This window comes from Symphodus melops, assembly GCF_947650265.1.
Source record: "Symphodus melops genome assembly, chromosome: 20".
Classification (NCBI taxonomy): domain Eukaryota; kingdom Metazoa; phylum Chordata; class Actinopteri; order Labriformes; family Labridae; genus Symphodus; species Symphodus melops.
Window position 1 is genome coordinate 6,802,404 of NC_136710.1, and position 14,023 is coordinate 6,816,426.

Genomic DNA, 14,023 nt, shown 5'->3' on the forward strand with positions numbered 1-14,023 from the left:
CCCTGCACTTTAGTTCATCGGTCTCTCTACTCATCATTATCATGAGGCTGTAGGCAATAGTTTCTGCTGCTAACTGTCTACATACTCATGCACTTTAATATTGGTATCATTTTCTTCACTTTCGTTCACTTCCTGTCTTGTCTATTCATCATTATAGGCAATAGTTTCTGCTGCTAACTTTTCTATTCTCAGTATTGCACTTTATTATGTACCACTGATTTTTTTTTAAATGTATATCAATATTGCTTACAACTGTCATCACTGTTTTTCTTGCACATGTTCACCAAAGTATGCTTACATTCAGCTAAACATGACTTACAAATGTCACTAATGTCGCTTATTTCTCCCCTTCTTGACTAAGTGGAATGTTGAAGTTAAATCCTGGTGTATATATTATTCTTATTCTTGCTCTGACACTCTGTATCTTTTTAGTGCTTTTCGACTTTGTATTCCATGTATATTGCTTTATTACTAACATTGTGTGTTTGATGTCCTGCTGCTGTAACGCCAATATTTCCCAGCTTGGGATCAATAAAGTACATCCATCCATCCATCCATCCATCCATCGTACTGTTTTAAAAATGTTTGTATCTGGGCAGAATAGATGTGTGTAACTAAAATTAAAACTAAAATTAATCACTGGAAATAAAAAGTTCAGTTTCAATTTTAATCCGAATTTAGTAGCTACCTTTACTTTCTGATACATTAAAAATACTTTTATTTTGAAACATATCAGATTGTGTTGTCATTTCCTCTTTTCAGGCATCCACCGCTTACACCATCGGCTGCTTTAATTCGACTTCGTAAGTCTATTTTCCTCTTCTGTCATAAATTTACAGACGAATATATTTCGTTTACTCAAGAGAAATTGTTTTCTTACTGTAGACATAGACCATCTAATCAATGTTTATTTTACGTTGGGCCCATCATAGTGGTGGGCCTAATATACAGGCTATTTGCTGCACTGCTGATTTACTGTTGAGTTGTACTTTAGTCTTCTGGTTTATGAATATTTTGCCATCAGATTAAGATTTTCCATCTAAATAAAAAGATAGCATACATAAATTCTTTAAAGCTTTAGTGCACTTAAGAACTCTTCTTGTAAAAGGACATGTAAACTTAACTCTTAATCTACTATAGTTTTGGCTCTTAAAAACTTTAGTATGGCACCAAATGTTTTTCAAGACATTACTAATCATATTTGTTTTCCATTTTATTTTATTCACAGTTATTCTGATGCAGAGAAATGAATGTGTCCATGCAGCTGCAATTGCAGCCTGCCCCAACAGAAACACATCCTATAATACAGTGTATAATTGACAACGATCTTGAGGAACTGAAAAAATTACTTCCGGACAACATTGATCAAGCTTATCCATGCAAAGAGTCGAAAGATTATATAACACCTCTGATCGCTGCTGTCATTTACCACAAGAGGAACATTTGTACTTACCTTTTGGAGTGGGGTGCAAACCCAAATCTTCTTTCAGTAAAGGGCCTCACATCTTTGCATTATGTCCCACTGTCAAAAGCACCACTTCTTTTTGTGGAAAAATTGCTTCAAGCAAAAGCTGATCCAAATGGATTAAATCTACAACAAGTCACACCGCTGCATACTGCCGTCATCGAAGACAGAGAAGATGTCTTTAAAGCGCTCATTGATGCTGGTGCAGTGGTTGCAGTGTTTCCGATCACTGATACTGAAAGAAGCACCCACAATAAACATCTATCAAAGATGATAAACAAGCTTGCATCAAAAGGACATGATTTATGCACTAAAATGAAGCCTTTTGTAGACTTGGAAGTTGCTTTGCAGAAGAATCAACCTGAAGAAGTGTTCAAAACCTTTGACAGTCACATGCTGCTGGAGAATCCTCGAACCCATCTGACCATCATTGAGACACTTTTTAATGTAGTGGGACCAACTCAGGAAAAGTACCACCAAGAAAGTATCAAATGGCTGAAGGTCAGTGTGGACGCCTACATTGCAGATGTAGTCAAACGCCTTCCAAACATTTTACAGGGTTTTGCATATCAAGCAATTGTTTGTTTGTATTCAGTTTTGTGTACTGTTGAAGAGATACCAAATGAGCAAGCATGTTCTATTATCCCACAACTACTGGAACTGCTTGGCTCAGGAAAAAACCCTGATGAAATTAGTCTTATTTTGAAAACACTTTATGTGATAACACAGAAAGCAGAAGGTAAACACAGCTGGGAGTCTGACTTTATCGAGAAGATTTGCAGAACAGTAGTTCCCTTTGTGGATGAAAAACACTCCTCTGAAACGAGAGCCTTCACATACGGCATTTTTGGGAACTTGGTCCTAGTTGAAAAGGCAGTTAGCTTCATAACATCAGCAGGGATAACTTCAGTGCCTGATGAATTAGTGACATCTGCCGAGATGCAAATGCTAACAGATCTTAAAGAAGTGCTCAAACGATTGAAAACTCATCTGAGCAAATTAAACTCAGAACGTGAAGCCTTACCTGGATCCAAGAAGAAGAAGAAGAAGAAAAAGAAGGAAAAGTCAGGAAAACAAGGAGGCCCAAATGATGCTGAAGTTCACACTAGTTCAAATGGAGAAGCAGCAGCTGAGCGACACCCCGTCAGCACCACTGTTACAACAATAAAAGACAGATGGCGTCCAGTCAGCAAGAGATGGAGAGACAAATTGGAGAAGCTCTTGAGCTCTGATGGAAGTAAAATAATCAGAATTGGAAGCATAATTTATGTGAATCAAGAAGAATTTCGCATAGCGAAGGGAAGTGATGGTACAGAAGTCTTCTTGGGGTTAAGAGATGATGGCACTGAAGTTGCTGTCAAAAGAATGTCTAGATGTAACTATCAGGTGCTGAAGAATGAAGAAGGATTTCTACGACTTCCGGAGCTTGAGCTTCCATTTATTGTACGCTATGTGGACTTTGCAGAGGATGAGTACTTTGGATATCTTGGTCTTCAACTTTGTGAAAACACCCTGGAAGAATACATTACTCCCACTAAAGAGTGTGATCTGGAGATGAAGAAGAAACTTGTCTCCCAGGTCCTCGAGAGTTTAAGGGTGCTTCATTGTCAAAACCCTCCAATTCTCCACCGAGATATCAAACCTCAGAATGTTTTAATTGGTAAGAAGAATTTAAGATATTTTGAGATACTGACAGTCAAACATTTAAAAATCTAAATCATCAAAGAAAATGTTTTTCCACTTGATTCTTTTTTGTTTCTCACAGACGTTAATGGGCGAGCAAGATTAGCTGATTTTGGCATCAGTAGACGGTTACCCAAAGGCCAAACAACTTACCGCACAGGGACTGCTGGAACAAAGTGCTGGAAGGCCAAGGAGACCTTAGAAGAAGACACTGACATACCATACAAGTCCAACACTGATGTCCAGGCAAGGTTTTGTCACTCAGATGTAAATGATGAATTAAATAATGGCTTCCTTAAATGAGTCTGTTTACTCTTAAGGTGGCAGGGATGCTGATATATTATATCCTCTCTGGGGGACACCATCCTTTCGGTGACATATCCTTTGAGTGTGAATATAACATTCATAAGGGGAAGTACACGTTGGACCATGTTCAAGATGTGGTGGCAAAGGATCTCATTGAGTGGATGATCAACGAAGAGCCAAGGAAGAGACCGAAAGTTGAAGAATGCTTGAGTCATCCTTTCTTTTGGGAGCCAGTCAAGTAAGAAAGAAACGCTGATTAAATGATAGAATTATTTAGATGAATTCTTGTAAAGCAATTATTGATTTCTGCTTAAAGACAATTCTACTTATTTGGTTGGTCTACAAATTTGGTCAAATGTCAAATACCTCTATATTTACTGATTTTAAACTGATAAAATGATGAATATTGACATACACTCTGATGACAGGTTCCACTTTCAGACCCATCTAAGAGGTATTAAAAGTGTTTTTCTCCTGAGTATAAAAGGTCCGTCAACAGTGGCCGAAGGCTAAGCAAGTTAAATGTCGATCTCCCCAGCAACATTTCTCGTTAACGAATCAGATGCCTGAACTGTCTCTTTATAATGTGAACAATATGTGATGGATATTGGACAGAAAATTGTAGACATATTTGCGGCCTAACCAAATTTGTGGGCCAACCATTGGAAATATCGCCAAAACATTAGTAGGCTATTGGATGAGAACAGGATGGTTTTTCATAATTGCCAATCATTAAACGTTTTTTTCTGAATTTTATTCTTTTAGGAGAGAAGAATATTTGAGAAAGATCGGAAACAAGGACGAAGTGGCAAAATATAAAAATGCTGATCCAGAATTAATTTCTTCTCTGGAAAAACATGCTGCAGACGGATCCTTCAAAAAGTGGAAAGATCAGGTAACTGCAATGATTTTCATTTGGAACGTCACTTGTTGTACCTTTTATAAATGTCAATGTTTTCATCAGTACAATTATAACTCGCATTTTGTGTTATAGTTTCCTGAAGAACTGGTCAGGAAAGTGGAGGGTAAGAAGAAAGTCTACTCAGAAAACATTCTGGGGCTGCTGCGCTTCATTCGAAACCTTCATGAGCACTAGTAAGTTTAAACCAGTCATCAGAAAAATGATGTTCTTAATGTGTTTTTCCATTGATTCCTTCCCTCTTTCTCCATGTCTACATTGACCTACATCACACTTTTCAACATGGCAACATCAATTCTTTTCTTGTTTGTCATGGCTAAATGAGATGAGATGAGATGAGATTCAGCTTTATTGTCATTACACATATACAAGTATAGTGCAACGAAATGAGGTTTGGCATCTCACCAAGTCTCACTCTCTCAAGTGCAAATAAGCAGAAAGTGCAAGAGTTCGTGCTAAGGGGTGAGTTTGAGAGAGAGACAGAGTTCAGAGTTTGTGGGGTAGAGTTCAGTAGGGAGACAGCTCTGGGGAAAAAGCTGTTCCTCAGTCTGCTGGTTCTGGTCCAGAGGCTTCTGAAGCGCCTACCGGAGGGCAGGAGGGTAAACAGTCTGTGGGCAGGGTGGGAGGAGTCTTTAAGGATGCCGTGAGCTCGCCGCAGACAGCGTTTCCTCTGGACATCCTCAATGGCAGGAAGTGGACACCTTGTGATGCGCTGGGCTGTTTTAACCACCCGCTGTAGCGCCTTACGGTCCGTGACAGAGCAGTTTCCGTACCAGACTGTGACACTGCTGGTTAGGATGCTCTCAATCACACAGCGGTAGAAGTTCCTCAGTACAGCTGAAGACAGGTGGTGTCTCTTCAGTGTCCTCAGGAAAAAGAGGCGTTGATGAGCCTTCTTCACCAGACTGGAGGTGTTAGTGGACCAGGATAGGTCCTCTGTGATGTGGGTCCCCAGGAACTTGAAGCTGGAGACACGTTCAACAGCCATCCCGTTGATGTGAATGGGGTTGTGTGTGCTTCCCTTTTCTCTCCTGAAGTCCACGATGAGCTCCTTCGTCTTGCTGGTGTTGAGAAGCAGGTTGTTGTCAGTGCACCAGGTGGCCAGATGCTGTACCTCCTCCCTGTAGGCTGTGTCATCGTTGTTGCTGATGAGGCCAATCACCGCTGTATCGTCCGCACGATAAATGCAACAATGATTCATATCCATTGACAACACTAATTTGATACCTGAATTTTGAGTGTGTCATTGTCTTCAAACTGTCACAACCTCGGTCAAAAGTTCCAAAATATAAGATACATTTTTTACAAACAATATTTTATTTGAAACTGGCTTTTCAGTTCTTTTAAATTCTTCACACAAACATGGGTAAGAAACATTCTTTGGTTGAAATTGCCACAAATACTAATCATATTGAAAATGAACATGGCCTCATTCACCTCAAGGTCAGGAAATATTTCCATAGTAGTAAACTATCACAGTCATTCTTTATCATTGATAGTACGAATCTCTTTGTATTCGTTCAATTTGGGTTCACTCTGTAGAAATGATCTTAATGTCATCAGACTACAATCTCTTCTGAGTAGCTATGACCATACTTGAAGAAACGTAAATCATGTGGAATGTCTCTGAAGCAAAATGTACTGACTCAACTAGAAGTGTAATGAGAGATTGTTCTAAATAGTGTTTGACATGAATGTTTGACATTCAACGAGTAAAGGTAATATGATTCTCCACACCATGTATAGAGGAATCTAAGGTTGGAAGGAATTTATGACGTATGTTGTGAACTGTATTTAACGGATGCACAGAGATCATTAATGTTGTCTATTCTACAGCTTACACTAAGTAAGAGTGTTTCCTGTCGGACTCGCAATTGGGTCTCCAGTCTGTTTTCTAGATTCAACATTAGGGAGATTAGGTTAAACCCCTTACAATAATACAGTGTCATGTCTCTATTTACAGTGAAGAGGATGCCGCCACACTTGATCTGCTGTCAATGTTTCCTGATCTGTTTGGAAGTGTTTATGTATCTGCAAAAAGCCAAGGGTGGAACACAAACCCTTCCCTTAAAAAAATGTTTCGAACGGAAGAGTCTCCAAGAGATAACATCACCAGCACATCTGCAACACCACCCTCAAACCCTGATCAACTTGTCAGGTTACCCATTCAAGAAACTCAACAAGTATCCTCAAAGCCAACTGAAAAAGTGACACCAGGCTCATCTTCCTCGTGATTCCCATTTAGTGAGGTCTTGATTCAGATGTAAAGTAGGCCTGCTGTCACCAAGTGGATTTGAAAGAACTGCTGCCTTTAGCAATACAACCTGTTGCTGGAAGGTTGTTTTTGTTTGTTTTTTTCCAAGTGCACTTCATAAAGGGCCTCATTTTGGGGGTGCTTCTTTTGCTGATAGACATGTTTATCTGTAGGACTGTAGTACGTCATAAGAAGTGTATCTTTTTCACAAAGAAACACAGAAACCAATGTCATTGTAAAAAGTAGTGATTGTAATTAGACAAGAGGCCATGGTAACAGATAACAAAAAAAGAATACAGTGTGCAATCTTTTCCACATGCCGATTCTCTTGTAAGAATTTGTTTAATGCATATTGAATGTTACTTCCAAAATACACTGCAAATTGAATCATTTGAATTTCAAAATAAATGTTTAAAAGTATGGTTGTAAGTCTTTTACTGTTTATTGATTATTAATATTGTGACACTGAGCTTAGCATGGTAGTGGAAGCCATTTTTGTATTTTTAAACATTTTGAAGAGACGGTAATTCTGGATAGGAGCGAGGAGTTTACTGTGAGGGCTTTTTTATTTTAGAGACCAAAGAAGCAGAGGGTTGATGGAACTTGAAGGCTAAGCCATTCACTTGCCCATCGACCTTCTCCTGAGAAAACTCATTCTTTGTACTTTTACTGCAGATTACACAGTTACACAGCAAATTGTTGAATTAAAATGATATGGTATCACACTGGCTTAAAATAGAAAGTACTTCTCTTAGCCTTTCCTGTATCCACCTCTAACCTCTTTTGGATTTTTTTTGTAAGCTGGATATGGGAGATATAGAGGTGAGCTCTTTCTGTTGCATTCTTTTCTCCTATTTTTCTCTATGGGACTCATGGTAGGTAAGTTCTTCCCTTTGATTTAAATTCAGAGATAAGACTTTGTAGGCTTCAGGTTTAAATGTTACACTCCTACCCTTCAGCTGCTCAACAGTCAGTTGTGCTATTTCACAGACTGAGGCAAAGTGCAACGTAATGATGGGAGATACAGTTTTGTTACATTGTTATGTACAATGAAACCTAATCCAGCATGTGATTGTGTCACATACCAAAAAAAAAACAGCTTTAACTGAGAGATGAGTTTTAATCATAGAGGAGGCGGGATATCTTTGATTGACAGTCACCATGGTTACTCATTCACACCTTGCTGCACATTGAACAAGAGGAGAAAGAGCTGACGTCACTTCAAATAGCAGACATGGAAATCAATGCATAGAAATAAATAATTGTAGGCTACTGTTTTAAAAGTGTTTAAAACCGAGGTCATGTACCTCGTCCCCTTCATTTAAATTGGTCAAAAGCTCTCAAACAATCAGACAGAGACGCATGACTTGTGAATCGTGGATCTGTTTATTTCACTGAGAGCAGTTACGTTATACCAGAGGTTAATTCAACATTCTTCTGTGGACAAACAAAACACTGAGCACTTACATCATGTGTTCAAATAAAAAGGACATGTTTAGGCTTTATAAACAGGATGAGTGTATGTATCTGAACAGACAGCTGTATTTTGTATACATAATAGATGTGTGTAACGAAAAGTAATCACCGGAAATAGAAAGTTTAGACAGAATTTTAATCCGATTTTAGTAGCTACCTTTACTTAATTCTGATATTTTAAAATACTTTTATTTTGAAACGTCAGATTGTATTGTCATTTCCTCTTTTCAAGCGTCCACCTCTTTGAACGGAGCCTTACCTTTTCCTTTCTGAAGTGGAGGCTGGCGATAGAAATCGTCCAACTTTGGATCTGCTGCTTTAGTTCGATTTTGTAAGTCTATTTTCCTCTTCTATCATAAACTTACAGACGAATATATGTCGTTTGCTCAATAGATATTTATTTATTACAGTAGACACACCATCCATTCGATCTTTATGTAACAGACTGTTGTGTATTTTTTATGTGAATTATAGATCCACTCGCCTTTAGAGTGCAGTGTTCCTAATGAGTTGCCGTAGTTGCCGTAAAGCGGTAGAGAGTGTTGTAATGCACATATGCAGGTGTGCTCGGCTCGTGTGAGTCAGTCTGCAGCAGCGGGCAGAGGTGAAACTCTGTTCTTCAGTGTCCTGCAGCGCATACTGGGAGCTGGTTCGCGTGTAAAGAGGGGGATCCTGTGTCTCAAGCAAACTGGTTCAGGGTGTTTCCATGGCAACTACGGTAAGTCATCATGAACGCTGCTCTAAAGGCGAGTGGATATACAATTCACACAACAATCACACAACAGTCTGTTACATTTATATTAGGCCTATCATAATGGTCGTTTGATAAAAATTATATTCCATAAACTGTGTGGGGATACCAGTTTACTAGGCTGACTAGTGTAAAACTAACTCGTGAACTGTGACTTCTAAGTTCACTTTTGTTTTCTACCTTGAATGAGGAAGTAGTCTACTCTTCATAGCACCTTGTCTGCTGGTGAACTTTGTGCCATGATATCATTATTAGCCGACTAGTAATTGTAGGTCCAGAGTGCTCTTAACTTTTATGTCTAAATTCAATTACCATCAACCCATGCAACTTTTATCAAACAGTACAGAAGTTAAAGGAGTTTTCAAGACTCATAATAAACGTATTCCACCTACAGGCGTTACCTCACTTCCTGTTGAGTTGTACTTTAACCTTCTGGTTTATTGCCATCAGATTAAAATTATCCATGTAAAAAGATAATAAAAAAGATAAAAAGAGAGCAGGCAGAATTTATTCAGAGCTTCACAGTGCACTGAAGAAAATACTCACAAACTCAAATATAAACTTAACTCTCAATCTCGAGCACAGTTTTGGCTGTTGATTAAAACTTCAAAATGGCCCCCAATGTTTTGACACGACTCATATAATATTTTTCTTTTCATCCACAGTTACTCTGATGCAGAAAAATGAGTGTCTTAAAGCAGCCTGTCGTCCTGACAGAAACACATCCAATAATACAGTGTATAATTGAGAACGATCTTGAGGAGCTGAAAAAAATACTCAAGGACAACATTGATCAAGTTTATCCATGCAAGGACTGTAATGATCATATAACACCTCTGATCGCTGCTGTCATGTACCAGAAGAGGAACATTTGTACTTACCTTTTGGAGAGGGGTGCAAACCCAAATGTTGCTTCCAGAAAGTGCTACACACCTTTGCATTATGTCTCACTGTTAAAAGCACCACTTCTTTTTGTGCAAAAACTGCTTAAAGCAAAAGCTGATCCAAATGGAATCAAACTACAACAAGTCACACCGCTGCATGTTGCCGCCAGCGAAGACAGAGAAGATGTCTTTAAAGCGCTCATTGAGGCTGGTGCAGTGGTAATATTGTTAGAGATCACTCATCCTCAATATAGCACCCGCAATAAACATCTAATAAAGATGATGAACAAGGTTGCATCAAAAGGACATGATTTATGCAGTAAAATGAAGCCTTTTGTAGACTTGGAAATTGCTTTGGAAAAGAATCGACCTGAAGACGTGTTGAAGACCTTTGACAGTTGCATGCTGCTGGAGGATCCTCAAACCCATCTGACCATCATTGAGACACTTTTTACTGTAACCGGACCACATAAGAAAACGTACCAACAAGGAATCATCAAATGGCTGAAGGTCAATGTGGACGCCTACATTGCAGATATAGTCAAACGCCTTCCAAACATTTTAAAGGTTTTTGCACCAGTAGCAATTCTTTGTTTGTATTCAGTTTTGTGTACTGTTGAAGAGATAACAAAGAAGCAAGCATGTTCTATTATCCCACAACTACTGGAACTGCTTGGCTCAGGAAACAGACCTTCTGTATATAATGATGTTTTACAAACACTTTATGTGATAACACAGAAAGCAGAAGGTAAACACAGCTGGGAGTCTGACTTTATCGAGAAGATTTGCAGAACAGTAGTTCCCTTTGTGGATGAAAAACAGCCCCCTGAAATGAGAGCCTTCACATACGGCATTTTTGGGAACTTGGTCCTAGTTGAGAAGGCAGTTAGCATCATAACATCAGCAGGGATAACTTCAGTGCCTGATGAATTAGTGACATCTGCAGAGAGGATTATGCTAAAAGATCTTGGAGATGCGCTCAAACGATTGAAAACCCATCTGAGCAAATTAAACTCAGAACATGAAGCCTTACCTGGATCCAAGAAGAAGAAGAAGAAAAAGAAGGAAAAGTCAGGAAAACAAGGAGGCCCAAATGATGCTGAAGCTCACACTAGTTCAAATGGAGAAGCAGCAGCTGAGCGACACCCCGTCAGCACCACTGTTACAACAATAAAAGACAGATGGCGTCCAGTCAGCAAGAGATGGAGAGAAAAATTGGAGAAGCTCTTGAGCTCTGATGGAAGTAAAATAATCAGAATTGGAAGCATGATTTATGTGAATCAAGAAGAATTTCGCATAGCGAAGGGAAGTGATGGTACAGAAGTCTTCTTGGGGTTAAGAGATGATGGCACTGAAGTTGCTATCAAAAGAATGCTCATAAGTAACTATCGAGTGCTGAAGAATGAAGAAGGATTTCTACGACTTCTGGAGCTTGATCTTCCATTTATTGTACGCTATGTGGACTTTGCAGAGGATGAGTACTTTGGATATCTTGGTCTTCAACTTTGTGAAAACACCCTGAAAGAATACATCACTCCCACTAAAGAGTGTGATCTGGAGATGAAGAAGAAACTTGTCTCTCAGTTCCTCGAGAGTTTAAGGGTGCTTCATTGTCAAAACCCTCCAATTCTCCACCGAGATCTCAAACCTCAGAATGTTTTAATTGGTAAGAAGAATTTAAGATATTTTGAGATACTGACTGTCAAACATTTAAAAAAGTAAATCATCAAAGAAAATGTTTTTCCACTTGATTCTTTTTTGTTTCTCACAGACGTTAATGGGCGAGCAAGATTAGCTGATTTTGACATCAGCAGACGGTTCCCCACAGGGACTGCTGGAACAAAGTGCTGGAAGGCCAAGGAGACCTTAGAAGAAGACACTGACATACCATACAAGTCCAACACTGATGTCCAGGCAAGGTTTTGTCACTCAGATGTATTTGATGATTTTAAAAATCACTTCCTTAAATTAATCTGTTTACTATTAAGGTGGCAGGGATGCTGATCTATTATATCCTCTCTGGGGGACACCATCCTTTCGGTGACAAATCCTTTAAGTGTGAGAACAACATTTATGAGGGGAAGTACACGTTGGACCATGTTCAAGATGTGGTGGCAAAGGATCTCATTGAGTGGATGATCAACGAAGAGCCAAGGAAGAGACCGAAAGTTGAAGAATGCTTGAGTCATCCTTTCTTTTGGGAGTCAGTCAAGTAAGAAAGAAATGCTGATTAAATGATTGAATTATTTAGATGAATTCCTGACAAGCAATTATTGATTTCTGCTTAAAGACAATTGTACTTATTTGGTTGGTCTACAAATTTGGTCAAGTGTCAAACACCTCTATATTTACTGATTAAAATGATACGAATATTGAGATCTACTTTGATGACAGGTTCCACTTTCAGACCCATCTAAGAGGTATTAAAAGTGTTTTTCTCCTGAGTATAAAAGGTCCGTCAACAGTGGCCGAAGGCTAAGCAAGTTAAATGTCGATCTCCCCAGCAACATTTCTCGTTAACGAATCAGATGCCTGAAACTGTCTCTTTATAATGTGAACAATATGTGATGGATATTGGATAGAAAATTGTAGACATATTTGCGACCTAACCAAATTTGTGGGCCAACCATTGGAAATATTGCCAAAGTATTAGTAGGCTATTGGATGAGAACAGGATGGTTTTTCAGATTTGCCAAACATTGATTTTTTTTTTCTTTTAGGAGAGAAGAATATTTGAGAAGGATCGGAAACAAGGACGAAGTGGCAAAATCTAAAAATGCTGATCCAGAATTAATTAATTCCCTGGAAAAACATGCTGCAGACGGATCCTTTAAACGGTGGAAAGATCAGGTAACTGCAATGATTTTCATTTGGAACGTCACTTGTTGTACCTTTTATAAATGTCAATGTTTTCATCAGTACAATTTTAACTTGTATTTTATGTTATAGTTTCCTGAAGAACTGGTCAGGAAAGTGGAGGGTAAGAAGAAAGTCTACTCAGAAAACATTCTGGGGCTGCTGCGCTTCATTCGAAACCTCCATGAGCACTAGTAAGTTTAAACCAGTAAACAGAAAAATGATGTTCTTATTGTGTTTTTCCATCGATTCCTTCCCTCTTTCTCCATGTCTACATTGACCTACATCACACCTTTCAACATGGCAACATCAATTCTTTTCTTGTTTGTCATGGCTAAATGCAACAATGATTCATATCCATTGACAACACTAATTAGATACCTGAATTTTGAGTGTGTCATTGTCTTCAAACTGTCACAACCTCGGTCAAAAGTTCCAAAATATAAGATACATCTTTTACAAACAATATTTTATTTGAAACTGGCTTTTCAGTTCTTTTAAATTCTTCACATAAACATGGGTAAGAAACAGTCTTTGGTTGAAATTGCCACAAATACTAATCATATTGAAAATGAACATGGCCTCATTCACCTCAAGGTCAGGAAATATTTCCATAGTAGTAAACTATTACAGTCATTCTTTATAATACAGTGTCATGTCTCTATTTACAGTGAAGAGGATGCCGCCACACTTGATCTGCTGTCAATGTTTCCTGATCTGTTTGGAAGTGTTTATGTATCTGCAAAAAGCCAAGGTTGGAACACAAGTCCTTCCCTTAAAAAAATGTTTCGAATGGAAGAGTCTCCAAGAGATAACATCACCAGCAGATCTGCAACACCACCCTCAAACCCTGATCAACGGAAACTGAACAAGTATCCTCAAAGCCAACTAAAAACTTGACACCAGGCTCATCTTCCTCGTGATTCCAATTTAGCAAGGTCTTGACTCAGATGTAAAGTAGGCCTGCTGTCACCAAGTGGATTTGAAAGAACTGCTGCCTTTAGCAATACAACCTGTTGCTGGAAGGTTGTTTTTTTTTGGGTTTTTTTCCAAGTGCACTTCATAAAGGGCCTCATTTTGGGGGTGCTTCTTTTGCTGATAGACATGTTTATCTATAGGACTGCTTTTATATCTATACATTTGATCTATTTGTTGCAAACCTCTAGATGTTGGAGGTGTGATTTTATATAATAAGAAGACGTGTATCTTTTTCACAAAGAAACACAGAAACCAATGTCATTGTAAAAAGTAGTGATTGTAATTAGACAAGAGGCCATGGTAACAGATAACAACAAAAAAAGAATACAGTATGCAAGCTTTACCACATGCCGATTCTTTTGTAAGAACTTGTTTAATGCATATTTAATGTTACTTCCAAAATACACTGCAAATTGAATCATTTGATTTTCAAAATAAATGTTTAAAAGTA

The 14,023-nt window shown here is 38.5% G+C and overlaps 3 protein-coding genes across 5 annotated transcripts in view; all 3 read left to right on the forward strand.

Moving 5' to 3' along the window:
- The window catches only part of etnppl (ethanolamine-phosphate phospho-lyase), a 105,039-nt gene extending 97,381 nt beyond the window's left edge, over positions 1 to 7,658 (forward strand). The window contains exon 14 of the mRNA XM_079371861.1: positions 7,649 to 7,658. The gene's annotated coding sequence lies outside the window, so the exon portion shown is untranslated. The remainder of the gene's footprint in view (positions 1 to 7,648) is intronic.
- LOC306841844 (uncharacterized protein) lies at positions 1,377 to 7,023 on the forward strand. The gene is made up of 6 exons (XM_079371853.1): positions 1,377 to 3,125; positions 3,231 to 3,394; positions 3,469 to 3,692; positions 4,220 to 4,349; positions 4,449 to 4,549; positions 6,337 to 7,023. The coding sequence occupies exons 1-6, from the start codon at positions 1,736 to 1,738 to the stop codon at positions 6,605 to 6,607; spliced, it is 2,280 nt and encodes a 759-aa protein (XP_079227979.1). The 5' UTR covers positions 1,377 to 1,735; the 3' UTR covers positions 6,608 to 7,023.
- A 404-nt stretch (positions 7,659 to 8,062) lies between the features above and the next one.
- LOC306841846 (uncharacterized protein) lies at positions 8,063 to 14,023 on the forward strand. 3 transcript variants are annotated; one of them, XM_079371855.1, is made up of 8 exons: positions 8,063 to 8,434; positions 8,594 to 8,821; positions 9,520 to 11,404; positions 11,510 to 11,652; positions 11,727 to 11,950; positions 12,459 to 12,588; positions 12,688 to 12,788; positions 13,266 to 14,023. In XM_079371855.1, the coding sequence occupies exons 3-8, from the start codon at positions 9,538 to 9,540 to the stop codon at positions 13,492 to 13,494; spliced, it is 2,694 nt and encodes an 897-aa protein (XP_079227981.1). In that variant the 5' UTR covers positions 8,063 to 8,434; positions 8,594 to 8,821; positions 9,520 to 9,537; the 3' UTR covers positions 13,495 to 14,023. The 3 variants fall into 3 exon arrangements, with proteins under 3 accessions (XP_079227981.1, XP_079227982.1, XP_079227983.1); XM_079371856.1 differs by having other exon boundaries at positions 8,665 to 8,821; XM_079371857.1 differs by lacking the exon at positions 8,594 to 8,821.